The 27,712-nt window shown below is 41.3% G+C and overlaps 1 protein-coding gene and 1 non-coding gene across 4 annotated transcripts in view; both read left to right on the top strand.

Moving 5' to 3' along the window:
* The window catches only part of BICC1 (BicC family RNA binding protein 1), a 244,257-nt gene that overhangs the window by 194,202 nt on the left and 22,343 nt on the right, over positions 1 to 27,712 (top strand). For all 3 annotated transcript variants that reach the window (XM_059662679.1, XM_059662678.1, XM_059662680.1), the window contains exons 4-14: positions 11,825 to 11,904; positions 13,679 to 13,837; positions 15,928 to 15,981; positions 16,412 to 16,606; positions 17,735 to 17,986; positions 20,293 to 20,424; positions 22,682 to 22,868; positions 24,717 to 24,878; positions 25,474 to 25,670; positions 25,798 to 25,930; positions 26,471 to 26,627. In XM_059662679.1, the coding sequence (XP_059518662.1) occupies positions 11,825 to 11,904; positions 13,679 to 13,837; positions 15,928 to 15,981; positions 16,412 to 16,606; positions 17,735 to 17,986; positions 20,293 to 20,424; positions 22,682 to 22,868; positions 24,717 to 24,878; positions 25,474 to 25,670; positions 25,798 to 25,930; positions 26,471 to 26,627 (1,708 nt within the window). The remainder of the gene's footprint in view (positions 1 to 11,824; positions 11,905 to 13,678; positions 13,838 to 15,927; positions 15,982 to 16,411; positions 16,607 to 17,734; positions 17,987 to 20,292; positions 20,425 to 22,681; positions 22,869 to 24,716; positions 24,879 to 25,473; positions 25,671 to 25,797; positions 25,931 to 26,470; positions 26,628 to 27,712) is intronic.
* LOC132215071 (U6 spliceosomal RNA) lies at positions 17,194 to 17,300 on the top strand. The gene has a single exon (XR_009448426.1). It is a non-coding gene; the product is annotated as a U6 spliceosomal RNA (small nuclear RNA).

The raw sequence follows: 27,712 nt of genomic DNA, 5'->3' as shown, positions 1-27,712 counted from the left end.
GTCTTTGCTTCCTACTTACTCCAAACAGATACCAAAAAAGTGTGAGAGAAGCAAATAATACACAGTTTTATTAGACAGGGCTGTGTCTGCTTTCAGTATACGCGGCTGCATAAAGCAACTACTAGCAGCTTTCGGCAAGAAAGTGGGAGTAAGAAGAAAGGATTGGCAGATTCTAAGCAATTTCTAAGTAATTTCTTTAAGGCTCATTTACCTAATATTAAGTACTTTTAATTTTTGTGAAAATCCCTACCTTCTTGAGATGATAAACACTCTTGAACCCCTGGAGTTGCATGAACCCTTCATTTACCGTTTCAGTGCAACCTGAAAAGCTTTCTCCCCAGATCTTACGGGAAGGGTGAGAAAGGCGGAGACTTGTAATGCCAGCCTCAAGCCGCTAAGTTATTTTTAGAACTCAATCCCCAAGTGTTTGCCTGTTTCTTATGTACACCCTTGATTGTGCCTTCAAACGACAGAATTTCTGGTGTTTAAATGTCTTCTCTTCGTGGGCCGGAAATGAAGCAGAGAGATCACGTATGTGGCAGGATGTGGTCCAGTCTTCATCCACAGGACTTTCCCTTGTCTAATGTGTGAACCCTTAAACGCATGGCAGTTTTTCCGTGATGGCAGCCGCAGTGGTGTGTAGGCTCTCTCCCGAATGGTCCCAGCTGTTGTGAAAGGGACCGTCTGCCCTGGCCACAGATTCCAGTGCCCTGAGCTTAGCCCACAGGCACACCGCTGGGAGCTGCCCTGTGCGCTGTGAGCATCAGTGTTCCTTGGAGAGAGAAGGAAGATTAGTCAGTTCTGGCTCCTAGAAATTCTTGCATAACGTGCTGTTATCTCAGCACAGTTCTCTGGGGATGCTCCCTGAAGGTTTGGGACTCCAGTCCCGCTCCACAGGGCCTGTGTGCAGCTCAGCTCGCTTGCACATGCTCCTTCCTCATCCTGGGCCCTTGCGTTATTGCTTCTGCCGTGCCGTGTGCGTGGGCTTTGTTCCCATGGTGTCCGGCATGACCATCTGCAGCTCATGCGCGTGTGAACATCCTCCCTTGCAGTAACCTCACATGGCCCCTGCTGTATGTAGACCTGCTGTAAACAAACCACACAGAGGAGTCCAGCTCTCTGCCTGGCACTTCGCTTCCTCTCCTCCCCCTTCCCAGAATCCTCCTTATCTCTGGAGTATAGAGCTTGGGTGCCAGAAGGCTTGGAGAAACGGATGGAGTGAGGCTTTGTGTTTTTAACTTTGTTTTTCCACCCTCTCTTGTGCGGTAGATTTTGTTCTGACCCCCTTCTACCTGAATAGCAACTCAGCGGTTATGCTAGGAGTTTAGTTTACATGGCACGAGATAAGGTGGTTTATAAGATAAAGCCGTCTACCCTTTTCCAATTCTCACACTCCCTAAATACATCTGTTTTTGATTATTTCATCTGTTAGGCCTTGAGTTTGCTTATTGCTCTGTTTGCATTTCATTCTTCTTCTCTGAGATTATTTCTCGGTTTTTTGAGTCCCTGTAACTCCGTTTCTGATGAAATAAACAGCTCTGAGAAGGCACACATGGAATCTTACCAGACAAGAGGCATGTGCCCGGTGTACCATTTCCCTCCCGTACTCTCGTTTTCTCCTGAAGTGGAAACATCAGTGGAGAACCATTAGACTAGCTTATTATCATTGTATTTGGACTTTTTTATTGGTGATTATGTTGGAAATGCTGGTATTCCATTGGCAGAAAGCTCTTGTAGCGAGCTTCGAATTTTCCCAAGCTGACGGCTGTTTTCTACCTCGTTGATAGCGGTGTCCACCGGTTCCTCCTCGGTGTGTGAACGCGCCCTTTCCTTTCGTTCAGCAAGAGCTTGCCGAAGGGTGGAGTGCCCTCGGGGTGCGGGCAGCTCATCTCCAGACATTGCCCGATAGTTGCGCTGAAGCACATCTTGAGGAACTTGCTGTACGTTAGCTTTAGATTTGCTCACGGCATTCAGGCCCCTCTCATGTCAAGCATATGCGCTCCGTTGGGTATCGAGCTTCATTCTGCCCAGTGGAATTTTGATAGGAAGTTATCTCTGGCATTATGGTAGGTAAGCTGATTGTGGGTACCTATGGAAATAGTTTTTCTCATGAACACGAGGTTTTTGAGTTTAAAATGCATGTGATTTTGCACTTTACTGTCCATGTCCCTTCTCTTCCTGTTAACTAGTGAGGAGGTTAACCTTTTCTGTTTTAAGATAAGGGTGACTTTGCCTTATCCAAAAGCAGCATAGTCTGTGTAGGGCATGCCCACAGCAGGCACACTTGCTTTCTCTCCATCCCAGTTGTTACATCACATGTGTTATGGCTGCTCACCAACATTTTGCCTTAACGACGTGTAGCTTGGGCTCTTCGGCCCCCTCTCCAAATATAGTCTTTGCCCTTTTATTCTAACTCAGTGTATTGGAATTCTTGTTGGCAAACGGTATTCTTTGAGAGAATCTGGATTCTAGATTACTGGCTATAAAATAAGCTGAAAGTACATTGACTTCCTGTCATTCTGTTTTGTTCTTTAAAAATCATTTCCAGTCAGGTTTAATGAGTCAGTTCAGGTTTTCTCCATCTCTTGATAAAGTGTATATCTTCCCTTATAGAATGTGATATTAGTCTGTTTGACCTGCGTAACATTTTTGTTTGTTTGTTTGTTTATAAAGGACAGCCTATTTCTCAAGAGGTCAGAGGGAAACTCTTTTGTTTCACAGGAAAATATGGGCTGTGGCCAGTTGACTGTGAGTTGAATTCATTTTGCTGATCAGCATAGTGACTTGCCAACGTAAAGGAAAAGTGATCGAAGTAGCAGACGTATTGGATGGTATCAATGTTGAACTGGGACGTGGCTCAAATAGGGTTTGAAGTAGATCCCATCTCTGTACGGGGTTGTCACTGCATTTGTTTTGGGTCTGCAAGCACATTATTTGGGAAATGCCAGCGGGGTGAGCACTGGAATTCATCCATGTTGAAACAGAATTGCCCATTCCTGAGTGCGCCCAACAGAAGGGAGGCCCGAGCAGCCATCTGTGAAGCCGGCCATGGGTCCCGCACAAGGTTCAGAAGCAAATCCTCCTCCGTTCAGCAGCAGATTGCTGCTTCAGACACGCGCGTTTACCGCCTGCAGCTTATGGTTCTAGGAACAGTTTAGATGGTGATCTCTTTGGTGAGCTACTTATCTTGAGATACCAGAACATTGGAAAATAAAGTTCTTTATGACTTCAGTCTTATTTAAGAATCTGATAGTACTGCTTTATGTTAAAGAAATTTAGATTTATAAGAAAGTATAAGAATGATATGACCAACTTCTTTCTCTCTCTCTCTCTCTCTTTTCTTTTTTTAAAAATATATTTTATTGATTTTTTATAGAGAGGAAGGGAGAGTGATAGAGAGTTAGAAACATCGATGAGAGAGAAACATCGATCAGCTGCCTCCTGCACACCTCCTACTGGGGATGTGCCTGCAACCAAGGTACATGCCCTTGGCCGGAATCGAACCTGGACCTTTCAGTTCGCAGGCCGATGCTCTATCCACTGAGCCAAACTGGTTAGGGCTATTTCCTTATTTCTTTCTATATTCTAAAGACCCAGCAACTTTTCTATAGGAACAGAGCTTCTTTGCCGCTTACTTGGGATTCCGACCTTAGTATCACAGCTGTGGGATCTACGTATTTCCCCCACAACACGAAGGGAAGCTAGCCTATTGCAGAGTCAGAGTCATACCCTTAATGCAGTCTGTGGCTTTCGGTAGCATTTCCCTACGTGATCCAAGCCGGCCAGTGCCTTGGAGATGTCTGGGGCTTTTGCTGAGACTTGATGTACCAGTATATTGGCGGCTTGACAGAAACCTTACCCCAGAGCCACAGTCTTCCTGATGTATGAAAAATGGTCATTTCCACTTTGGAACTGCTTGCCAGCTGTGGACGTATTCACAGTGATTTCAGGGATCTCGGTGGAGGTTGGGGGTGAACACTGTCCATTCCCAACAGTGTTGATGGACCCAGCCCCAGCCATGTCCTTGGTTAGACAGTTTTCAAGCCTAAGACTCGTTAAGAACGTGAAATAAAAGTGAGAAGAGCTCTGAGCCAGGAGAAAGTGAATTCTGTCCACCGGTTTCTCCTGGGGAATTTAAGGCCAGTTTGACAGGTTTGTTTATGTGCATAAAGCCACCCCCAGTTTCAGGTCATGACCTGGAACTTCTCCCCATGAACAAAAGCGCAGCTCTAATATGATGTCGTTTACTTGTGGGCTTTGTGGGTGGGAGGAGTTGGGTTAGTCCAACAAAGGATTTGCTGCTGTTTTTTCTCTCCAGGAGAACGTGCTGAGAATGAAAGCATTACTTAGAATTTGGGGCATTGACTCTTTCGCTCAGCAGCACTCAGTCATGGAGACAGGAACGTAGCTACAAACAGATGATTGGTGAAATACTGAAGGCTTAAATTCATCGTGTGGCAGTAGGGCATTACTTTCTGCAGCGTGATAAATACAATGAAATGGATGACACGGCTTTTTCCATAGAATTTGCTGTGGGAAAGGCGTGAGCTGGGAAGGAGGTTTAAGCTTGGGGAGAGGAGGAAAGGCAACAAAATAGTTACCAACATTTCCAGGAATGGGATGTTTTAAGGATGGGAAAGTAGAGAGTAGAAACCAGGGTACCAAGAGATAATCTTTCATACCCACAACTAAAACTTCACTTAAGTTCTTGTGAACATCACAACTACTTTTACTGAAAATAGGGTTTTTAGCATGTGTTCTTATGAAAACAGTTGTTGGCTTAGCAAGTCCTTATGAATATATGAAAGGGATTAAAAACCTTTTTTCTCAGAGGTTTAGCTTTTTTTCGGTGTCTACATATAAAACACCCATTTCATACCCTTGTCCACACCCAGGTCCACAGCTTCTCATTACTCAGTGAAGGCTGGATCGCGTCTGGTGTTCCTCTTTCACGGAGATGTAACAAGATTGATGGGTCAGAAATGTAAAAATCTAGATGGCTATTTGAAACTTCTGTGTATTTTTATAGAAGTAATAAGATCAAAGTATTTACAGTCAAATCTCTTAGGAAGTGCCCACTGATTTCCATCTCTTCCCTCTACTAGCTATATCCCAAAATAGGGGAGCTGGCAGTCCATTCAGCAACATCTTACTGAGTATCTGCTATTTGTTCGGCACTGTGGGAGGTACAAAACTAATCAAGACAGTCTTGTATTCAGGGAGTGTGAGGGTTGATCATAAAGCAATGAGTATTACTTTTATTTTTAAAATATGTTTTCATTGATTTTTTTTAGAGAGAGAGGAAGGAAGAATAGAGAGATAGAAACCTGGATGTGAGAGAAACATGTATCAGCTGCCTCCTGCACACCCTACTGGAGATTGAGCCTGCAACTCGGGCATGTGCCCTGACTGGGAATTAAACAGGTGACCTATTGGTTCATAGGTAGATTGTTCAACCACTGAGCCACACTGGCCAGGCTTATTTTTAGAGCAAATGTTTCAAAACTTTCATGCCCAAATTGGAGTTGTCTTTCAAAGCAATAAATTTGGGGGAGGGGGAGACTATACGCTTATTGCCTGTTTTTTTGTCATCTTCCAACAGTCTTCATAGCTGACATTTTCCTTGTTTTCATGATTATTCATATGGTTAATACTTTAATTATTCTTTCTCCATCAAGTATTTCCAGAATGAGTCTGAATGAAACCTTAGTTCCCTGTGGTATCACATGGGCATGCTTGAACTGCAAGCTGTAACACTCAGAAAGCAGGGAACTGTGTTTCAGGATTTGAGATGAGCACAAGGGTCAGTGTAGAATAAGAGCTCACATCCTGTAGATATTTTTTAAGCAAGGCCAAAAGGGGAGGGTGAAAATACACTTTGCAGTCCAACTCAGGATTTTGTCAGGTTTGTTTTTCTCTGTACTTATGAGACTTGATTATCTAAAGAGCCATTTTCCCAACAAGTGCTGCCTTGGGTCTAGAGACAGTTTGAAGTGACTATGTCTCTATTTGTAACCCTGAATGATTTAAAATTTTGGTCACTAGATGGTGCTCTTTCACTTTGAAATGTTATTTAAAATTTTTTTTATTGAATTCATTGAAGTGGTGTTTAATAAAATTACATAGGTTTCAGGTGTACAATTCTATAATACATCATCTGTATGTTGTATTGGGTGTTCTCCATCCCAAGTCAACTCTCCTTCCATCTCCATTTATCCCCTCTTTCCCCTCTTCTACATCCCTCACCTTCCCTTTCCCTCTGGTAATCAACATACTGCTTGTTGTCTGTGTCTGTGAGGTTTTTTCCTTTGCTTAAGTCCTTCACTGTTCTCACCCAGGCCCCCAAACCCCCTCCGCTCTGACAGTTGCAGTCTGTCCTCTGTATCTATGTTTTTGTTTTGTCTGTTAGTTTATTTTGTTCATTAGATTAATATTCTCTAGATCCAGCCATGCTGTCATAAAAGGTAAGACCTCCTTCGTTTTTATGGCTGAGTGGTATTCCATTGTGTAAATGTACTACAGCTCTTTTACCCATTCATTTACTGATGGGCACTTGGGCTGCTTCCAAATCTCGGCTTTTATAAATAACACTTCAGTAAGCATAGGGTTGCATATATTCTTTCAAATTCGTGTTTTGGGTTTTTCGGGATAAATTCTCAGAAGTGGAATCACCGGGCCACAAGGCAGTTCCATTTTAAATTTTTTGAGGTAACTCCATACTGCTTTCCACTGAGGTTACACTAATCTGCATTTCCAGCAACAGTGCACCCTTGTATTTCTCTGATTATTAATGATGTTGAGCATCTTTTCATATGTCTATCGGCCATTTGTATGTCCTCTTTGGAGAAGTGTCTATTCAGTCCCGTTGCCCATTTTTTAATTGGATTGTTTGTTTTCTTGGTGTTGAGTTATATGAGTTCTTTATAAATTTTGGATATTAATCCCTTATCAGATGTATCATTGGCAAATATGTTCTCCCATTCAATGAGTTGTCTTTTCATTTTGTTGATGGTTTTCTTTGCTGTGCAAAAACTTTTTAGTTTGATGAAGTCCCTTTTGTTTACTTTTTCTTTTGTTTCCCTTGCCCAAGGAGATATATCAGAAAAAATATTGCTAAGAGAGGTGTTTGAGATTTTACTGCCCATGTTTTCTTCTAGGATTTTTATGGTTTTAGTTCTAACATTTAAGTTTTTAATCCATTTTGAGTTTATTCTTATGTATGGTGTAAAAAGGTGGTCTAGTTTCATATTTTTTGCACATATCTGTCCTGTTTTCCCAACAACATTTATTGAATAGACTCTTTACCCCACTGTATGTTTTTGCCTCCTTTGTCAAATATTAATTGATCATAAAGGTGGGGTTTTGGGGGGCTCTCTATGCTGTTTCCTTGATCTGTATGTCTGTTTTCATGCCAGTACCATGCTGTTTTGATTACTATGGCCTTGCGGTATAGTTCAATATCAGGTAACATGATTCCTCCAACTTTGTTCTTCTTTCTCAAGATTGCTTTGGCTATTTGGAGTCTTTTGAGGTTCCATATAAATTTTTGGAATATTCTAGTTCTGTGAAATATGCCATTGACATCTTGGTAGGAATTGCGTTGAATCTGTACTTAGGTTTGGGTAAAACACACCTTTTAATGATGTTAATTCTTACTATCTGTTAACACAGTTTATGCTTCCACTTATTTGTATCTTCTTCAATTTCTTTCTTCAGTGTCTTGTAATTTTCCAAGTCAGGTCTTTTACATCCTTGGTTAAAGTTATTTCTAGTTTGTTGTTTTAATGCAATTGTAAATGGGATTTTTTTTTTAGTTTCCCTTTTTAATAGTTCATTATTGGTGTATAAAAATGCAACTGATTTCTGGATATTTATTTTGTGTCCTACTTTACGGAATTTATTAGTTCTAGTAGGTTTTTTCTTTTTGGTGGAAACTTTAGGGTTCTCTATATACACTATCATGTCATCTGCAAATGATGACAGTTTTGCTTCTTCCTTTCCAATTTGGATGTCTTCTATTTCTTTTTCTTGTCTGATTGCTGTGGCTAGGACTTCTGATACTATGTTGAATATGAGTGGTGAAAGCGGACATCCCTGTCTTGTTCCTGACCTTAAGGGAAATGCTTGTAGTGTTTGCCCATTGAGTATGATGTTGGCTCTGGTTTTGTCATATATGGCCTTTGTCGAGGTACGTTCCCTCTATTCGCACTTTATCATAAGTGGGTACTGGATTTCATCAAATGCTTTTTGTGCATCTGTTGACATGATCATGTAGTTTTTATCCTTCGTTTTGTTTATGTGGTGTGTAACATTTATTGATTTATGGATGTTGTACCCACCTTATATTCCTGGAATGAATCCCACTTGATCATGGTGTATGGTCTTTTTAATATATTGCTGAATCTGGTTTGCTAATATTTTGTTGAGAATTTTAGTATATATTGGACTGTAATTTTCTTTGTTTGTTGTGTCTTTATCTGGTTTAGGAATTAGGATAATGTTGGCCTTGTAAAATGAGCTTGGGATTCTTTACTCCTCTTGATTTTTTGGAATAGTTTGAGAGGGATAGGTGTTATTTCCTCTTTGAATTTTTGGTAAAATTTACCTGTAAAGCCATCCAGTCCAGGACCTTTGTTTGTTGGGAGTATTTGATTACTTCTTCAATTTCACTAGTTGTAGTCTGTCTATTCAGGTTCTCTGATTCTTCCTGATTCAGATTTGGAAAATTATATGTTTCTAGGAATTTATCTATTTCATGCAGGTTGTCCTATTTGTTGGCATATAGTTGTTTGTAATATTTTCTCATAATCCTTTGTGTTTCTTTGCTGTCAGTTGTTAATTTTCTTTTTTCATTTCTGATTTTACTTTTTGGGTTCTCTCTCTCTCTCTCTCTCTCTCTCTCTCTCTCTCTCTCTCTCTCTATGAGCTTGGTTGAAGGTTTGCCAATCTTGTTTATATTTTCAAAGAACCAGCACTTAATTTTACTGATGTATTTTTTTTTTAAGTCTGTCTCTAGCAGACTCGCATCTCTCCCTGGCAAACAGAATCCATGCTGATTTTCACAGTCATATGCTATGTGGACACATCTTCCCAGCTTTGATGCTCAGGGCTGCGGTGCCTGGCTTGGTGTTAAGATCCCATGCTCCTTAGGTAGAGCCTTTGCAGCTGAGATATCCCTTCAGAGTCTCAGCCATTACCCATGAGAGCAGGGCCAGTTCTTTTCATGGCTCTGCCCTTCCTACCAGTCTGGTGTGGCTTCTTCTGTAGACCCTTGGTTAGAGTACTTCTGTTCAGCTAGCTTTTAATTGGTTATTCAGGTTGATTGCTCAATATTTTAGTCGTAATTCTAGTTTGGTCCTGGGTATAGTGAGTGTAACTTCCACCTACTCCACCGCCATATTGGATCTCTAAAATGTATTTTCTACTGAGGCTTTTCTTTTCTGTTTTCTTTATTGTTCTGTTGATGCAGAGATGGTGGGAAATCAAATTCTTAAATTGGATCTGAGTTTCTTTTCCCTCTACAGCTGCTAGGAATTTTAATGTGATTATTCAACCTGTAAACAAATGGGTTTTCAAGTTACCATACCATACATATATTTGGTCCATATATAAGAGACTTCAGTTACATTTTTGATATGGTTTAATCTGCTGTGCCCGTATTTGATGTAAAAAGCACTTGGGAAACCAACACAATGCTGACTGCTGGGTCCTGGAGACCCGGGAACCTATATTTTAGCAAGGGCTCCACGTCTGGTGAGCAAGCACGTTTTGAGAAGCAGCTGGTTCTTGTCCTGTAGTAGTGAGCACTTTCCGTAGAGATCAACATCACAGTCAGCCTAGTCAATGTGAAGCGGAAGATAGTTGAGACCAAAATTTTGAATGCAGACAGCTCTTTACCGAAATATTACCTAGAAGAGTTATAATGGATATACTAAGAACTATTGAGAAAAAAAAAGCTTTGTTTGTTTACATAAGTTGTGAAAGTTGGTGCAGAGTCTTCACAGAGAAAACACCTCCCTGTTAGGGTGCATTCAGGATGAACACATGACCATGATGCCTTCTGTGGAGGCTCTTCCGTGTGGTGGCTGGACATTCAGACTTTTAAGCCCCCGCCTTAGAATACCTAACACTTAAACATTTTAGAGAGTTTTAACCAGTCTTAAGGTCTTTGATCTTTACAATGTCCCTTTGACAGGGCAAGTGTCAGAGGAGGGATTCAAGGAAGGATAAGGAGACATGCCCAAGGCCAAGAGCAGCCACCAGGGGACTCAGTCTGGGCAGATAGATGGAGATAGATGGTGGGGAGTGGGGTTGATGGCACTGACTTTAACTGAAGCACAGCTGCTGGGATGTCGCCCCAGGAAGCTAGATGCATCCTGAACACTGAAGCTGTTGCTCTGTCCTGGTCCTAAGAGCGGGTAGCCTTAGAAAATATTTTCTCCTCCCATTCTTCTTGCTCTCTTGCTCTCGCTCTCCAGTAACTCAGTTGTACCTTGTAAATATGATGTGCTGATAATGCCATTGCTTTTCAAATGGACTGTGGGATGGGGATGGGTGACTCACAGTATGAGGGCAATATGTGTAATTTGATTAAAATTCCCACCTGGTGACTCCAACGTCTTATCCTAGAGAATTGATGGTTTAGAAGGAGTCGGGCAGAAATGCTTGTTAGTTGTGAAGGATGCTCGGCCAACATTTCCTGATGCTGCCCCGACCTGAGGTGAAGTACAGTATAGGAAGGACTTGGCACTCAGTAAGATTGGCATCATTAATGATGGTGATGATGATGGTAAATCATCTGTTATTCAGCTGTATCACTAAGCTAGTGGTGTAGAACTTTTGGCTGATCTCAGAATGGTCTTGGTTTCTGTCAGACTAACCTGTGCGGTACAAAAGCACCTAGATTGCTGGGGAGACTTGAGAACCGGATTAAAGGGAGAACTGCAGAGGCATGTCCCGTCCTGGGCTTTGCTCTGAGTCTCCCTCCACCGGAGGATCCCAGTGTGGCCTCTGCCTCACCTCCTCTAAGCCTTTACTCAGACCTCACTGTCTCAGAGGCTGATGCCCTTACCCCCCGTCCCACAGCTGTACTCCTGATCCTCTTGTCTTTCCCCCCTCATAACAGTTACGTTCTAATATACTAGATAATTTGTTCATTTGATTCATGTTTGTCTCCTTGCACAGGACTGTAAATTTCATGTGGTCAGAGGTTGTTTTTCTTCCTTGATAAATCCCCATCCCTAAAATAACACCCTAGTACAGAACAGAGGTTCAGAAAATATATGCTGAATGAATGAATGCTTTCCAATATAACATTCCATGGCAGTAATAAACAATAGGTATAACATATATTAGTCACTTACTACTGATTCTGAATAAATATTAAATATTCCTGAATGGAGATTAAGTCATCCCCACCCCCCTCTCCCCCCATGAACAGTAGTTTCCTCTGTAAACAACCTCACAGTGAAAGCTCTGGTGTAGATGAAATGAGTTAATGCACTTAAAGCATTAGAATGGCCTGGAGTGTAGCAAGGGGTCAGTTAATAAATGGAGTTGGTAGACCCGTTTGTTTAAAATATAATTATATGGTATACTTACTTTTCAATTAAGTCTAAAGTTAAATGGTTTAACCAGTTTTAAGAAGGAAAAGAGCCATAGATGAATGCACAATTTGGGTATTTTTTTTCATTCTTGTCTTTATTACAGTGACAACACACTTAGATTGACAAATACTGAATTTATTATGGAATCTCTTATAATGTAACATCAATTTTAAAACAGCTTGGGGGTTTCACACGAGCCTTTTTTTTATTTCTTATAGATCCCCATATTAAGGTTTCTGGAAAGAAAGAAGATGTTAAGGAAGCCAAGGAAATGATCATGTCTGTCTTAGACACAAAAGTAAGTGAATGTTAAGGACACTCAGATGTCAGAACCTTGTCTCTGCCAGGGCTGCTTCATGCTGTTATGAAAGAACCATTTGGAGAAGAAAAACCAGGAGAAAGTAATGGTGGGTTTTAAAATAAGCACGTGTGCTTCTTCAGTGGATGGAAAGTTCTGTTTAAAATCTGAATAGAGTCTCTCTTGCTGGCTGAGTCATGGAATAATATTATATCTACACATGTATATGTATGTGTGCAAATGTATATTTGTACATATGTATGTAGTATGTATATGCCATCTTCAGAAATATGATTTTCATAGGACAAGTAATGAAGGTTGTAAGAATTAGCATGTTTGCCTTTATGATGCCAGTAGAAAACCAAAATGATCTTCTGTTTAGCTCTGTGTGTGATGGCATAAAATTGACACTTTATCTTGTCCATTCTTTCTCTGAAAGTATATGTACGCAGATAATAGGGAAATTTAAGTATTTAAAAATGTACATTCATGTGTGAGTATTTAATTTTAATAAACACTTTAAATCACTTACCTTGATAAGTACTTTAAAAATACTAATTTTTTAATTCCTATAATTTAGCAAAGAGATATTAGGGAATTTAACTAGCGTCCAAGAGCTGATAAGTGAGGAAGAAGGTGGGATTTAAATCTGGTTCTTAACCTTTCACTATTTTACCACCTGTTGTTTTATTGAAATGGTTTCTGATCTCTTCTTCTTTCTTTTCTTGTTCTTTTTTTTGTTTGTTTTTACTTTAAAGAATTTTTACCTTATAATTATTAGCTATTTTAGAATTTTCACCAAAGAAGAATATCTTCCTGTATTTCAAAGGTTAAACCAAAAGAACTAACTTTAAAAACCAAAGTATTGAATGGATATGTTTAAACTTTAAGAATTGAGAAGATGTAAAACTGTTGAAATTTTTGACTTTTAAATTTTGCTTCCTAAGGACTGAAGAATTTCAGGGAAATTCTTGTAAATGAGTAAAGATTTCATGTCAGTCTTCATAATTTTATAACACTAAATTTCCCAAAATTCAATACATGAATACCAACCAGACCATAATTATTATGTCTTAGAATTTTACATTTTGCTTTAATGTAACTAATCTCATACTTTGTGTTGTTTACTTAAGCCATTTTGCTGTTAGAGATAATTTTGCGGCATTGTGGTCTCTTCCTCACTCTTATTCCCAGCAGAGAATAATACGTCTACTTTGTAAAGTTTGACACAGTAATACAGAAGTCGTGAAAGTGCTTGTAAATACTTCTTTATTTAGTTGAAATCACTTTTATTTTTAATCTCTAGTTTCCTATTGCCTTAGTTCTGCAGTCCTACTAACATATATATATATATGTGTGTGCATAAATATAGTCCTATTAATATACATATGTATATATAGTCAGTCTTGTAAATGTGTTTTCAACTGGTTTTAGTTTTTTGAATTAAGTATTTCATGAATAATGTCTATTAAACAAAGAATGAGTTATTTGTAATTGTAGCTGATTTTATTTAAAGGCTGCTTTCCAAAAGATTATCTTGGTAAAGAGTATATCTTTCTATTTCTTCTGACAAATTTGTCTTAAAATACAAATTTCTTTTTTATAGCCAAAGAGAAAGAAAGTAAACATTTACAGATTAAGATGATTTTGTTAAGAAATCTGTACACTCTGTCATGGCTCACTTTTTGTTAAAATTATTCCCTTGAGAGGGGGGATATTTTAGGAAGTTGTTCCTTTTTCACGCATCAAGAAATAATACATTATTTCCATATAGAGCAATCGGGTCACCTTGAAGATGGACGTTTCGCATACAGAACATTCCCATGTAATCGGCAAAGGTGGCAACAACATTAAAAAGGTGATGGAAGAAACAGGATGCCACATCCACTTTCCAGATTCCAACAGGAATAACCAAGCAGAAAAAAGCAACCAGGTGCTTTGTCTTTCTCATGAATTTTTATGTAACAAATTTTACAGCCTCAGTTTTCCATATGCATACCTTTATTGGGAGATGAGAGCAGAAAAATAATCATGGAGATGACATGTAGTATAGATTGTATGACCCTGTGCAAGGACATGGAAAGGGCTTTGCTTTTTTGGAAGGGATGAGTTATAGGTAGGCTTTAACTCTTGATCTCTGAATGGTTGGTAGAAGAGACAGGGGCGGGAATGATGGCAACATACAATAAAGCCCTTAAGGAAGGGCTCAGAGAGATGTGAGTTGGGAAAGGACCTAAGGCATGCCTCACCCAGGCACCCATCCATGCTGGGATTCTGTCTGCAGCAGCCCTCCCATGGTCCTCCAGGCTACATACATAATTATGCCTTTCTCTTTTAAAGAAAAATTACAGTCGACATACACTATTATATTAGTTTCAAGTGTACAAGCCAATGATTAGACACTGATGAAACTTACAAAGTGATCACCCCGATAAATCTAGTACCCATCTGACATCGTACACAATTATTACAACATTAGAGGCCTGGTGCACAAATTCATGCATGGGTGGGGCCCCTCTGGGTGGCCTGTGGGGATCGGGCTGAAACTCATAGTCCAACGATGCCTTCAGCTCCTACCTGCCACTCCCGCTCATCCTGGCCTCACTGTGCCTGCCACCGGCTCGTGCCCAATCAGTTCCAATAGGGAGAGTCTCGCGCTGCCATAGCAGCACTTGCCAGCTGTCAGCCCTGTGTCTGGTGCTGTCCCGAGGGGAGTGGCCTGCGGGATCAGGCTGAAACCAGCTCTCCGACATCCCCGAGGAGTCCCAGATTGTGAGAGGGCGCAGGCCAGACTGAGGGACCCCACCGGTGCACGAGGGACCATGGGAGGGCATGTCTGGCCCTGTCTCGCCCAGTCCCAATCAGGAGCCAATCAGGGCCAGCTGGGGAGGGACCACAGGAGGGCCCCAGGACATGTCCAACCCATCTCACTCAGTCCTGATGGATTGGCCGGACCCCAGCAGCAAGCTAACCTACCGGTCTGCCCCCTGGTGGTCAGTGCACATTATAGCGACTGGTTGATCAATCGACTGCCCCCTGGTGTAATGTAGTTTTCCCTCTTCTCTGCTAATCATAACACTAGAGACTGTGTCAGCCACAAAGATGAATAAATGGAGACTAATGTGACAGTGAGCCACATACATAAGGAACTGGATCATAAGCCATGATAAAAAGCAAGGGCAGTTTTCAAAGTATTTGAAGCTAGTATGGCATAAGCATGCATCCTGAGGGAAGTGTCCCGGGTCCCCCACCCTGACCCTAATAACAAGAGTAATTCTTTAGTGGGTGGATCCTGGGAACGTCTAGAGCAGTGGTTCTCAACCTTCCTAATGCCACGACCCTTTAACACAGTTCCTCATGTTGTGGTGACCCCCAATTTCATTGTTACAAATTGAACATAATTAAAGCATAGTGATTAATCACAAAAACAATATGTAATTATATATGTGTTTTCCGATGGTCTTAGGCAAACCCTGTGAAAGGGTCGTTCGACCCCCAAAGGGGTCGCGACCCACAGGTTGAGAACCGCTGGTCTAGAGGCTCCCAGGAGAGGGCCAGAGGTGGGTGTTAGAGCAACAGTTTTTTGTTTTTTTTTTAACCAACTAGCACGGAAGTAGTTCAGCATCTTGAGAACATAGAGCAGCTGCCTCCTTGCGTATTGATACTCCTCTAGTCTGCAGGGAGTTTAAACAGACAGGAGAAAATGCAGAGAACGAGAGGAATTATGAAGGAGGCAGGAAGGCCTCAAGGGGGCTGTGAGGTGTCAGGTAAATCCAGGGGGTGACAGAGACCAGTTGACACGCATTACCTGAGCAGATCATTAAAATGCAAATTGTGATTAAGCAAGTCTGCATTGGTGCCCGAGTTCCTTCATTTTTAACAAGCTCCCAGATAACGCTGATGTGGGGGTTTCCTGGAGGACACTTTGAGTAGCAAGGATGTCGATAACCGGAAGAGCAGGCGCCGGCTCAATTGCCGGCTCAATTAAATTAAATCTGACTCTGTATATCCTTATCTTTGCAGGTTTCCATAGCAGGACAGCCGGCAGGAGTCGAGTCTGCCCGAGTGAGAATTCGGGTAACTGTTACTTTCATACCATAAATCACCGTCAGCAACGTTTTCATTATAGAGGATTAAAAATATTATGTATCAATTTATGATGAAATCATGTGCTCAATCTGAGGGATATAGTAAAAAAGTTGGTTTCATGTATTACAGAAAGTTTCTTTGAAACATTCTGGATTTTACCTGACTTAGTTTTTCTCTGATGATTTTGAAATCAGAGTCCCGAGGAAAATGCCACAGGCAGTTCAAGTTACAAAAACTTTCAGGTTTCATAAAAGGCTCCTGTCATTTAAGAAACTTTATATATCCTACCCAAGTTTACACCTATAATAAAAGAATATGTGCTTAAAATTCCATCTGCAGGAAAGGATGAATGAATTAGACATATTTCTAAATGTGTCTGATAATTTATCTGTTTTGGGTTCTCACAATTTCATTGTAGGAGCTGCTTCCTTTGGTGCTGATGTTTGAGCTGCCGATTGCTGGAATTCTTCAGCCAGTTCCCGATCCTAATTCCCCCTCCATCCAGCACATATCACAAACATACAACATTTCAGTGTCCTTTAAACAGCGCTCCCGAATGTATGGTGCTACTGTCATAGTCCGAGGGTCTCAAAATAACACTAGCGCTGTGAAGGTAAGTGACTGAGCGAATTCCGAACATCATACATGAACGAACTATTCAAGTTTTATTTATTTATTTGCTTAATATATTTTTATTGATTTCAGAAGGGAAGGGGGTTGGGGAGAGAGAGAGGGAAACATCAGTGATGAGAGAAAATCATTCATCGGCTGCCTCCCACATGCCCGACTCTGGGAATTGAGCCCACAACCTGGGCATGTGCCCTGACCGGGAATCCAACTGTGACCTCCTGGTTCAACACCCAGCCGCTGAGCCATGCCAGCCGGGCTCAAGTTTTATTTTTAAAGGATTTTAGACTGGTTTGTTTTCTAGAATTTTCTTTTGTATTACATTCTGGTCTATATGTGTTGTATTTTTCCATAGCTGTTAGAAGTGACTAGAGCCCTGGCCACTGTGGCTCAGTTGGTTGGGTGTCGTCCCAGGCACTGAAAGGTGCCAGTTCGATTCCTGGTCAGGGCACATGCCCGGGTTATGGGCTTGATCCCCGGTAGGGGGTGTGCAGGAGGTTTCACTCTCATATCGATCTCCCTTTCTCTAAAAAAAAAAAAAAAAAAGAGAGAGAATTTAAAAAAGAAAGAAGTGTGCTCGCTTCGGCAGCACATATACTAAAATTGGAACAATACAGAGAAGATTAGCATAGCCCCTGCACAAGGATGACACACAAATTTGTGAAGCGTTCCATATTTTTAGCATGGATGGAACTGGAGAGCATTATGCTAAGCGAAATACGCCAGTCAGAGAAAGATAAATATCACATGATCTCACTCATTTATGGAATATAATGAACAACATAAACTGATGAACAAAAATAGAGCCAGAGACAGAGAAGCATCTATCAGACCATCAAACTTCAGAGGGAAGGTAGGGGAGGGTGGGGGTTAGGGTGAGAGATTAACCAAAGGACTTGTATGCATGCATATAAGCCTAACCAATTGACACAGACACCAGGGGGGTGAGGGCATGAGTGGGAGGGGGGTGTGGGGGGCAATGGGGCGATAATGACACATATGTAATAACTTAATAAAGAAAAAAAATCAACAACAAAAAAAAGAAGTGCACTGGACTCTCCCTGTATGTGGAAAGTCATTTACACGAATATTTCTGTCCCACCTTTTCTCCTAGGAAGGAACTGCCATGCTGTTGGAACATCTTGCTGGGAGCTTGGCGTCTGCTATTCCCGTGAGCACACAGCTCGATATCGCAGCTCAGCATCATCTCTTCATGATGGGTCGAAATGGAAGCAACATCAAACATATCATGCAGAGAACGGGTGCTCAGATCCACTTTCCCGACCCCAGTAATCCACAAAAGAAATCCACCGTCTACCTCCAGGGCACCATTGAGTCTGTCTGTCTTGCAAGGCAATATCTCATGGTAGGTTTAGTGAAATCCAGGTTACTTTTTCTTTATTTTTTACCTCTTTGGGTACAGTGTATACTGTTGACAAACCTTGTGCAGTATTTATGAAAGCACTTTGGAAGCCAGGTCAAGGAAGGAAGCTAAGCTTCTTGGTAAAAGGAGATAAAGGAGTAAGGTAGGTGGTGCCTCACAGGCTGAGTTCCGTTACATTAGTGAGAGAGTTTGTTGCAGGACTTTTTTTAAAAACTTAGACTAAACACAGAAGAGGTTCAAAGTGAAATAACTGTATTTTGTGGAGGGTGATTATTTTCATACCACAGATAGCAGTTTGCAGTTTTCATCTGACAAAGTCTTCTATTTAAACAGAAGAATAAAAATACATCTTAAACATTACACTCAAAGACATAGATTTTGGTAGCGTGAAACAATTGAACATTTCACAATCTCTGATATAATTTTAAAAATTCTCTTTGAGCCAGAATGCATTTGAGTGTCATGCATTGAAGAAAAATAGCAGTTATAGAACTCAGTATTGCTTCTAACTCCTCCCTATATTCATTTAAAAAATCCGTGTGTAGATTGATGTATAGTTACTAAATGGACTGACATAATGTGGACTCAGATATTTTTATTAAAAACACCGTTGTATTCTTCCGTTAGCACTTGACCTTCAGTGACATTTGAATCAGTAGCTTCAAGAATGGCCTTTGCTATCATTAATTTGCAGACTTCGTTTGTGAGAAACTTTTAGAAAATCTCGTTTTGTCTGGTTGACTTTATTTCTCTGACAGATGAAAACTTGTTATAATCATTAAGGATTATTATACATAATTTTATGAACTTTATTTTGTTGTGAATGATATTTTTAGCCCAATTTAGTTTAATCAGGCTATTTTGAGTACACTACTAATTACATAGCATAGTCATCTCCAGAGATTATTATGCTTATTCTTCATATTTTTGTCTGCTTTTCAGATTCTTTAGGTATTACTTTGAGTTCAGTAAACTTTTTCAAACATTCTGCACAGTTATGAACTTATATTCATACTTTGGCCATACCTGCCAAAAATATAGGCATGCAATGAGACATCTTATTGCACAATATTAAAAGAAGGGAGGGAGAGATACATTAAAAGGACTTAACCTGTATTTCAAATACCATAACCTTTTCTTTATAGCCATGTCCTTACAAAAATCACTTCTACCCATAAGAGAAATGAAACATAGTAGTTTCATGTTAATTCTAGTATGGTTCATGATACCTTCTCCTGATACTTATGTACAAAACACGTCACTCATTAGGCTAGCACCGAGTATCCTGTGCATCAGAAAATGTGTGTGACATTTTTCCTGTGCTAGGGACTAGGGGCCAGGAAGAGAGCATCAGCGAGAAGAACAAGTACCAAACCCTGCAGTGCTCAAAGGGAGGTAGTTCAAAGAAGGGACAGTAGTGGCTGTGAACTTGAGAGAGGAGGGAAGGTTGGAGCTGCATCCGAAGAGGAGTAGGCCTTGGGATGGTGAAGAAGCCTTCTGATGAGCGGAGAGGCCAGCGTGCAGTTTAAAAGATGGCCTGGTCCAGCCTGGAGGAAGGGGCAGGCATGCAGACACAGACCTGCGATTGCACAAACACAGCCAGGCCACTGCTGGAGATCTTAGATGCTGACGCTTGTTTAGACTTCATTCAGGTGACCGTGAAGAGCCAGCACTGTCCGTCTTTGAGCGCGGGCACAAGGCGAGTACCCTCGATAGGACTGAGAGTCCAGTTTCTGGCATCATTGACGCACTGTATCCAGAGAATGGAGGAAATTTCCCAGGTGGAGAATGAATGAAAATTCAGGGCCAAAAACGGACACTTAAGACACATACAATTTTGTCATCCAGAAAATAGTTTTTGCCATTCAACATTATTTTCCCACAGTCCTCCAAGCTATGTGAAAGTATCTGATTGAGCTTTACTACGTTGGTTTACTCTCTATCTTTTTACAGGTTTCAGGTGTACAATTCTAGAATACATCATCTGTATACTGTATTGGGTGTTCATCACCCCAAATCAAGTCTCCGTCCATCACCATTTACCCCCCATTACCCTCTTCTACCTCCCACCACCACCCCCATTTCCCTCCGGTAACCACCATACTGTTGTCTGTGTCTATGAGGGTTTTTGTTGTTGTTTTGTTTTTTTCTTAATCTCTTCACCTTTTTCTCCCATTTTACTTGTTAGATCTGTAAAATACTGCATTGTTTGTGGGCATGTTAAATTATCTGATGTTTCAATGAGTAACTTCTTAACCTCCTACACTTCCTATGGTGACTTTTCCTAGGGTTGTCTTCCTCTTGTGTTGATGTTTGATATGAAGGAAGAAATTGACGTGGACCCACAGTTTATTGCTCAGTTGATGGAACAGCTGGATGTCTTCGTTAGTATCAAACCGAAGCCGAAACAGCCGAGCAAGGTTGGTTTAGAGTCTGGATCCAGAGAACCTTGTGTCATATCACGTTCTGTTTTATTTGCATATAAGTATGCATTTGCATATTCATGGAACTAAATATTCTATATATGTCATTATATATTATATTTAGGTATTTTATATAAATATAAATTTGTAACAACATTCATTATTGATCACCATTTTCCTTATATGTGTGTTGGTTTTTGGAGTCCATTTTTAGTGACCATTATTTTTCTATAACTATATGAGAAGGAAAGAGAAAACCATTTTAAATTAACTTGCAGGCTGGTAACTTTATATATTACTAAGCTTCTAGATAGTTGCTATAGCTAAATATTATGTTAATTGCACATCTCAATACAATTACAAAAAAATGTTTAGCTTACTTACTATTTGTGAGTCACTGTGCTAGCCCTGGAGCTTTGAAGAATAGGTGCCCCATTCTCTTTAATAATAACATATTTTTAGGAATGAATTATACCCAGTTCAGCCTTCTTGGAACCTCTCCCTTAAGATGTTGCACAATTTCAATAATTACATGTACAGTAACAAGTTAATGGGATAACTCTGATGATATTGAATGCTGGTAGAAAGTCAGGAAACAGGCATGTTTCTCTATTAACACAGTGCGGACCAGTAGTTTCATTGCTAGCTTTATCCAGTGGCCAGATAAGTTTCTATTGAACAAGTACGAAAAATGTTTTACATAAATGTTAAAGGCACGCTTTAAAATTAAATACCCATTGCATTTTGAAGTTATTTAATACATGTTCTTATAAGCCAATATATTTTTAAAGTATCCTTTGTAAAACACTGTGTAATACAAAGCGAGAATTCTCGTGATGCGTCCGCAATGTGTTAACATTGTGCAAATAGGCACAGTCACTTTGAAGAGCAATTTTGAGACCATCCAATCACACTAGAAACACTGAGGCCCTGCCCCCAGCAACTCTGCTTCTCGTTATACACTCTGAAGAACCTTTGTACCAGAAAATTGAAGGATAAGAATGGTGTTGAATAAAGAAAAGCAAGTTGCATAATGACATGTACTCAATGGTAACATTTAATGTACATCTTTTATAGCAGGTGAAACACCAGTCACGTCTCCTATGTTTAAATTTCTAAACTATAAGTCTTATCATATACTCATAATAGTATATGTATAATATATATTAAATAAAATTTTGTGTATCTGTAAATGATGTGGTATTCAGCGTCCAGTTCTCTTTCTTCAAAAGAAAACTGTAAATGGAAAGATAGCATTGATTCTGGTGAACCTGCTATAATGCGTTTTAATGTGAGAGAGCAGGACCCTAATTTTATGTATTGTGACGCTTCATGCATGCCTGGCTAATTGAGTTTCTGTGGATGCCAGGACTGAGAGAGAGAGAGAGAGGAGACTTTTGAGGACTTGTGCACATAAGATGGACAGACACAAGAATTCCTGGGGCCCAGGAAGAAGTGAGCGGAAGTCGGGGGAAATACACTGTGGCAGCACCCCAGGGCCATTTCATTATGCCTCCCGGCCCCCTGCTCCCTCCTACTCTGCTCTCTCAGCCGCCAGTTTCCTTTATTGTTCATTGGAGGCTTTCCCCCCTTGGTTTCACATTTCCAATTTTCTAGATGAGTCCATTGAGAAGAAAGATTTATTGTTGAGGAGTTTATTTTAGTATGAGCTTTGCCATAGATATGTCATCAGTGAGGAATAGTGGTACCTCACGGTCTATTAGTTAACTAGTAGACCATAAATGTCAAATGGAAGTGACTATTATTAAGCAGTACATATACTGTAGGGAGACAAGTTTGATTTGTTTTGTAAAAATAAGTAAGGGGGGGGGGCTCTTTAACAGAGACAAGAGGATGTGAAGGAGAACGGGCTCCAGAGAGGGGCCCGCGTTCCAGTCCTCTGGTTGCCCTGCACAGCTGTGCTGTGACGTTGGGTAAGCCCTGTCCTCACTGAATATGAGCAGTAATTTCCACGCCATCATAAGGTTTTGGTGGGAACTGGAATATATGTGCGGCTTCCATCACACGGCTTAGAACGCAGGACACACCCAATAAATAGCAACTAACGTGTTAGGTTTTTACCAAAAGGAGGAAACGTGATAAGTGGTTAGAATTTGCCGTTGGTTTTTAAAGCAGCATTAACGAATTTCCTAAGTGGAATTCTTATTACGGTTTTCATTTCCCACCCAACTCCCCAATTCATTGTAGACGACTTGCATGTCACTTTTTTCTTTCCCATTATGTGTTTTCATAGTCTGTGATTGTGAAAAGTGTTGAACGAAATGCCTTAAATATGTATGAAGCAAGGAAATGTCTCCTCGGACTTGAAAGCAGTGGGGTTACCATAGCAACCAGTCCGTCCCCAGCATCGTGCCCCGCCGGCCTGGCCTGTCCCAGCCTGGATATCTTAGCCTCGGCAGGCCTCGGACTCACTGGACTAGGTATACTGTTCATTACTAAAGCACTTCTCAGTTGCTTACCCAGTTCCCTTCCTTTCTGCCGCAGGGGCTACATCTTAAAGGGTATGTTTCTCCCTCGTCAGGCCCTATGGTCAGGTGAAAAGCAGCAGAACTCGAATCAGTCCATTTTGTTGTTGGCTTTTTGTTGTTTTTTATTGTTAGACTCCGTGGATTCGTTCCCCAGATTCTTCTTATTTTGGCATCAATAATCAGCGTCTGACGTTTATTTTCGGCTGTGTTTGTTCTTCTAAATTAAGAATGCCATTGCGAGTGAAGTCAGCAGGCTGACTGTAATTTATGTGTTTGCTCTCCCTTGTATTTGCAATATTGCCACCAGTCCCTGGAGATAAAGATTATCCAGTTTGCCTTTCCAAAAGTAATTGCAAATCTGTATGAGGGGTGTGCAGAGGGGGAGGGGAGAGCAGGCAGACCCCCTCCCCCCTCTTCCCTCCGTGGCTAGGCCTGCTTCGTGCAGACACAAAGGAAATCGAGCCTGCGGCCACCAAGGGCAACAAATGGATCTGCATTCACATCTAAGGCAGCAAATAGGAAGATGAAGGAACATCGTCATCTCGGTGCTTCCGTGTTTTAGGATAATAGAGCCAGTCATTTTAATAGCCATGGTGATATTCATTGCCTCATTATGGACTCCCGTCTTACAGGCTGAAGTTAGTTGCTGCATTAAATCAGGCTAGTTTTACTTCTTATACATTTTCTCAGTAGCCTTTATATGAAAAGTTAAAGCACTAACCCTAGCAAACCCATTCAGTGTTGATTTGAGACCGAAAACATACTCTTAGCAGTCTAAATTTTTCTAACAGCTATTCTTGCTTTAATAAATATAACATATTTAAATAATATGATTAATACACCAAGTAGCCTTGCTTCAACACCCTTACGGTAAAGGCAGGTTTTTTCCCCCTGGGCCCCTTGTCTCCCAAAGCTGTCCCTTCCACACAGCAATGCACCTCGGAATGCCAGTCTCATCACTTAGCAGGCACTGAGTTCTTGCTGCACTAGAGAGAGAGAAAAAGTGAGCAGACATTCAGAGTTACTCAATTTTTAAAATGTTTTTATGGCTGCACCTATCCTGTAACACCTAATGCTTTAAGTATTCCTGGAAACTTGTGTAAAAATCCACATTTTATTTTAGATGCCAGAAGGGAAATTTCATTACCATATTTTAAATGCCAGAAGGGAAATTTCATTACCTAAATCAGGCATTAAATCTTAAAAACAAGGGGAAATTTTTTTTTCTCTCCTGAGAAAAGATTTCGCATGCATGGGGATGAGCGCGAAGGAGTCATGTCAGTGTTTTGACACAGTATGAAAACTGTTGCAGGTACCGAAGCCTGTCCACAGTGGGCCAAGCAGAGCCATTCTGCTGCAGGAAATCATCCCCCTAGTCGCTGCTAATTGTACGTGGTTTGAAGCGTTTGTTTGAACGCGTATGACAACTGAGCTATGCGGGGACATGAAAACAGGTTCCCACTGGAGCAGAATGTTGTTCATCTTGGCTAGTGACGTGAACGCAAAACAGCTGGTGGTGCTCAGTGACCCCCCCCCCCCCACTGCCTTCCTGGTTGGGGCACACACCTGTCTCCCATTTTCCGATCAGCATCTGTTTGTGGATAAGCTGGGGTCCTGTGATGAAATGGTATCAGGCTGTATTTCATGGGAATATTTGAAAGAAGGTAATCTATCACTCACGTTTTATATTCAGAAAATATCAGATTATATCAGCGTGCATTCCAAATGGCAATATTGCTGCCATCTGTTATTTTAAAATCTTGAATTTATGCATATTGACTGTACATTCACTTACCACAGGTCTCTTGGGCCCCACCACCTTATCTCTAAACACTTCGACAACCCCGAACTCACTCTTGAATGCGCTTAATAGCTCCATCAGTCCTTTGCAAAGTCCAAGTTCTGGCACCCCGAGCCCCACGTTGTGGGCACCCCCACTTGCTAATACTTCAAGTGCCACAGGTCAGTATCATTTAAGTACAATCAAAGGCATGTCTTTGTAGGTATTACCAGTTTTTAAATAAAATGTACTAGTGGTTCCATGTCCTTAGGGGGAAATCATGGTTCAAAGCATACTTTTTAGCCTAACAGAAATTTCCTAATGTGCAAATTAGTTAAAATGATGCACGACAAAACAATGAGTTTCCCATAAAAGTAAAACATAACCTTCGAAAGTGACTAGCAGACCAGGAAAAGGAGCATAATGTGCAGGGAGCAGTGGCAAAGTCATATGAAGGTCGCTGACTGATCACTCGAAAGATAGGTTCTAGCTGGAGAGGTTAGAATTGCTCGGTAGGTATATGCACACATGAAGTCCAGCTTGTTTCTTCGTCTGTACCGTGAGGAGCTTGGGTTAAATACTCCCTAGAGAGTTGTTCCATTTTAATATTCTTTTGTGTAGTAATGCTAAACCTGTTTGCAGAGAGAGATCAACATTGAATTCCCTTCTGAATTTGCAGCAACAGTGATGTTTTTTGAAGTTACTGAAAATAATATAATGCTTGTTGGTTCTGTGTTCTTTCTGTCTAATATCTGTCTTCATAAAATGTTGTTCTAGGCTTTTCTGCCGTACCACACCTTATGATTCCATCTACTGCCCAAGCCACGTTAACCAATATCCTGTTGTCTGGAGTACCCGCCTATGGGCACACAGCCCCCTCCCCCCCTCCCGGCTTGACTCCTGTCGACGTGCACATCAGCAGTATGCAGACAGAAGGCAAAAAAATCTCTGCTGCTTTAAATGGACACGCGCAGGTAATGTCCCTCAGGATGGTGGGAATCTGTGCTGTTGGTAAGAGATAAGCCACTCGTAAAACTTTCAGTGGAAGTGAATTTTAGAATGGTGACCACATCCACATGCTATTTTCTATTGTTATTTCAGCCTCCGAACATAAAATATGGTGTAATATCCACTTCATCGCTTGGAGAGAAAGTGCTGAGTGCGAATCATGGTGACCCGTCCAGACAGACAAGTGGATCGGAGCAGGTGTCTCCCAAACCAAATCCTGCCGAAGGTATCTTTCCTCTGGACTTCAGCGGGCCTGTTCCTTGGACAAAGCGGGTTGTAGAAAGTCCAGGCAGTGATTTCAAATTGGTTTTGCTAATCGATTATGACTTATCCTGCCCGGAGTTTGCAGAAAGACAACATCCTGAATGAAATTCCAAAGAACATGGTGAAAGATTAAACTGAAAAGCAGACAAACTTCTTACAGAAAGAATCACTTTCCCATGACATTGGAACTTCCTAAATGAAAGTGAATGTAATTATGTAGCAGGGAAGCATCAGCTTACTAAGTGTGTGTGTGTGTGTGTAATTTTTTTCTAAGTAGAGTGGACCTTTTTTTAATCCTTTCATCCCTAACTTTAAAAATATGAGGGTCATTTCTTCACATTTCATCTTGAGTTTTTGAGGCAGCCTGAACTTGAGGCGTCGTCTTTGCAGCTGAAAGCTGCTATGTCTGTGTCTCCCTGGAGCTGGATTCTGGTTTGTTTCCATCACAGAGGATTGCTGATGGTGAACTCGTGTTTTGGGTGTTGTGTTTCCTCCTCTGCAGGCGGTAACGATGCTTTTGTGGAAGTAGGCATGCCGCGGAGTCCTTCCCACTCGGGGAACACGGGCGACTTGAAGCAGATGATGGGTCCCACCACGGTTTCCTGTGCCAAGAGGCAGACGGTGGAGCTCTTGCGCGGCACGAAGAACTCCCACTTACAGTAGGTGTTTTCATCGGGGAGGCCCACCTGCTTGGAAGGAGATTGTAGCGCGGGCTGGATAGGTTTTAAGTCAGGGGAACAACACTGGGTTTGTTGGGCAGGGAGTGTTCCTTGATTTCAGCAAGTTTGGTCTCATCCGGGAGTTCATTCATTTCTCTTTATAATTACCTTTTCTTTTTCCTTTCAAACATTTTTTTTTCATTGAAGTAACGTTGGTTTATAACATCATAGGACTTTCAGGTATGCAGCATTATAATTGGACATCTGTATATACTACATCATGCTCACAACCGAAAGTCCACTTTCCATCCGTCACCATACAGTGGACCCCCTTACCCAGGCTGCCCCTTTCCACTCAACTTCCGCTCTGGTAACCACAGATCTCTTGTCTGCCTCTAGGAATATGTTTTCTTTGTCGAGTTTTTTTTTTTTTTTTTTTCACTTAGCATAATACCCTCAAGGCCCATCCTTGTCACAAACGGCAGAATTTCATCTTTTTTATGGCATAGTAGTATTCCATTTCAATCTTAGTGATATTTTTGTGGATAAAAATGTTATCTACACTAATAAAAGAGAAAAATGGTAATTGGCGTACGACGATACCCTTTTCATTGGCTAATCAGGGCTATATGCAAATTAACTGCCAACTATGATTGGCAGTTAACTGCCAACTAAGATTGGCAGTTAACTGCCAACTAAGATTGGCAGTTAACTGCCAACAAGATGGCGGTTAATTTGCATATGTAGGCACAATGCAGGGAGGCGAAAGGGAAAGCAAGAAGAAGCCCCCTGCCACTGACAGTGATCGGAAACCCAGGGGGGAGCTAAGAGCTGGGGGGCAGGGCAAAGGCGGCCCTGGGGCCGCCTTTGCCCTGCCCCCCAGCCATGATCGGAGAATCAGGCGTCTTTGCCGCCCTGGCCAGTGATAGCAGGAAGTAGGGGTGGAGCCAGCGATGGGAGCTGGACACGGTCGAAGCTGGCAGTCCCGGGAGCTAGGGGTCCCTTGCCTGGGCCTAAAGCGGAGCCCACGATCGCGGGGCCGCTGCAGCTGCGGGTCCCCGCTGCCCGAGCCAGACGCCTAGGCC

Source organism: Myotis daubentonii, chromosome 13 (assembly GCF_963259705.1).
Source record: "Myotis daubentonii chromosome 13, mMyoDau2.1, whole genome shotgun sequence".
Taxonomy (NCBI): Eukaryota; Metazoa; Chordata; class Mammalia; order Chiroptera; family Vespertilionidae; genus Myotis; species Myotis daubentonii.
The sequence above is the reverse complement of the archived record's forward strand: the minus strand, read 5'-3'. Positions and strand labels throughout refer to the sequence as shown.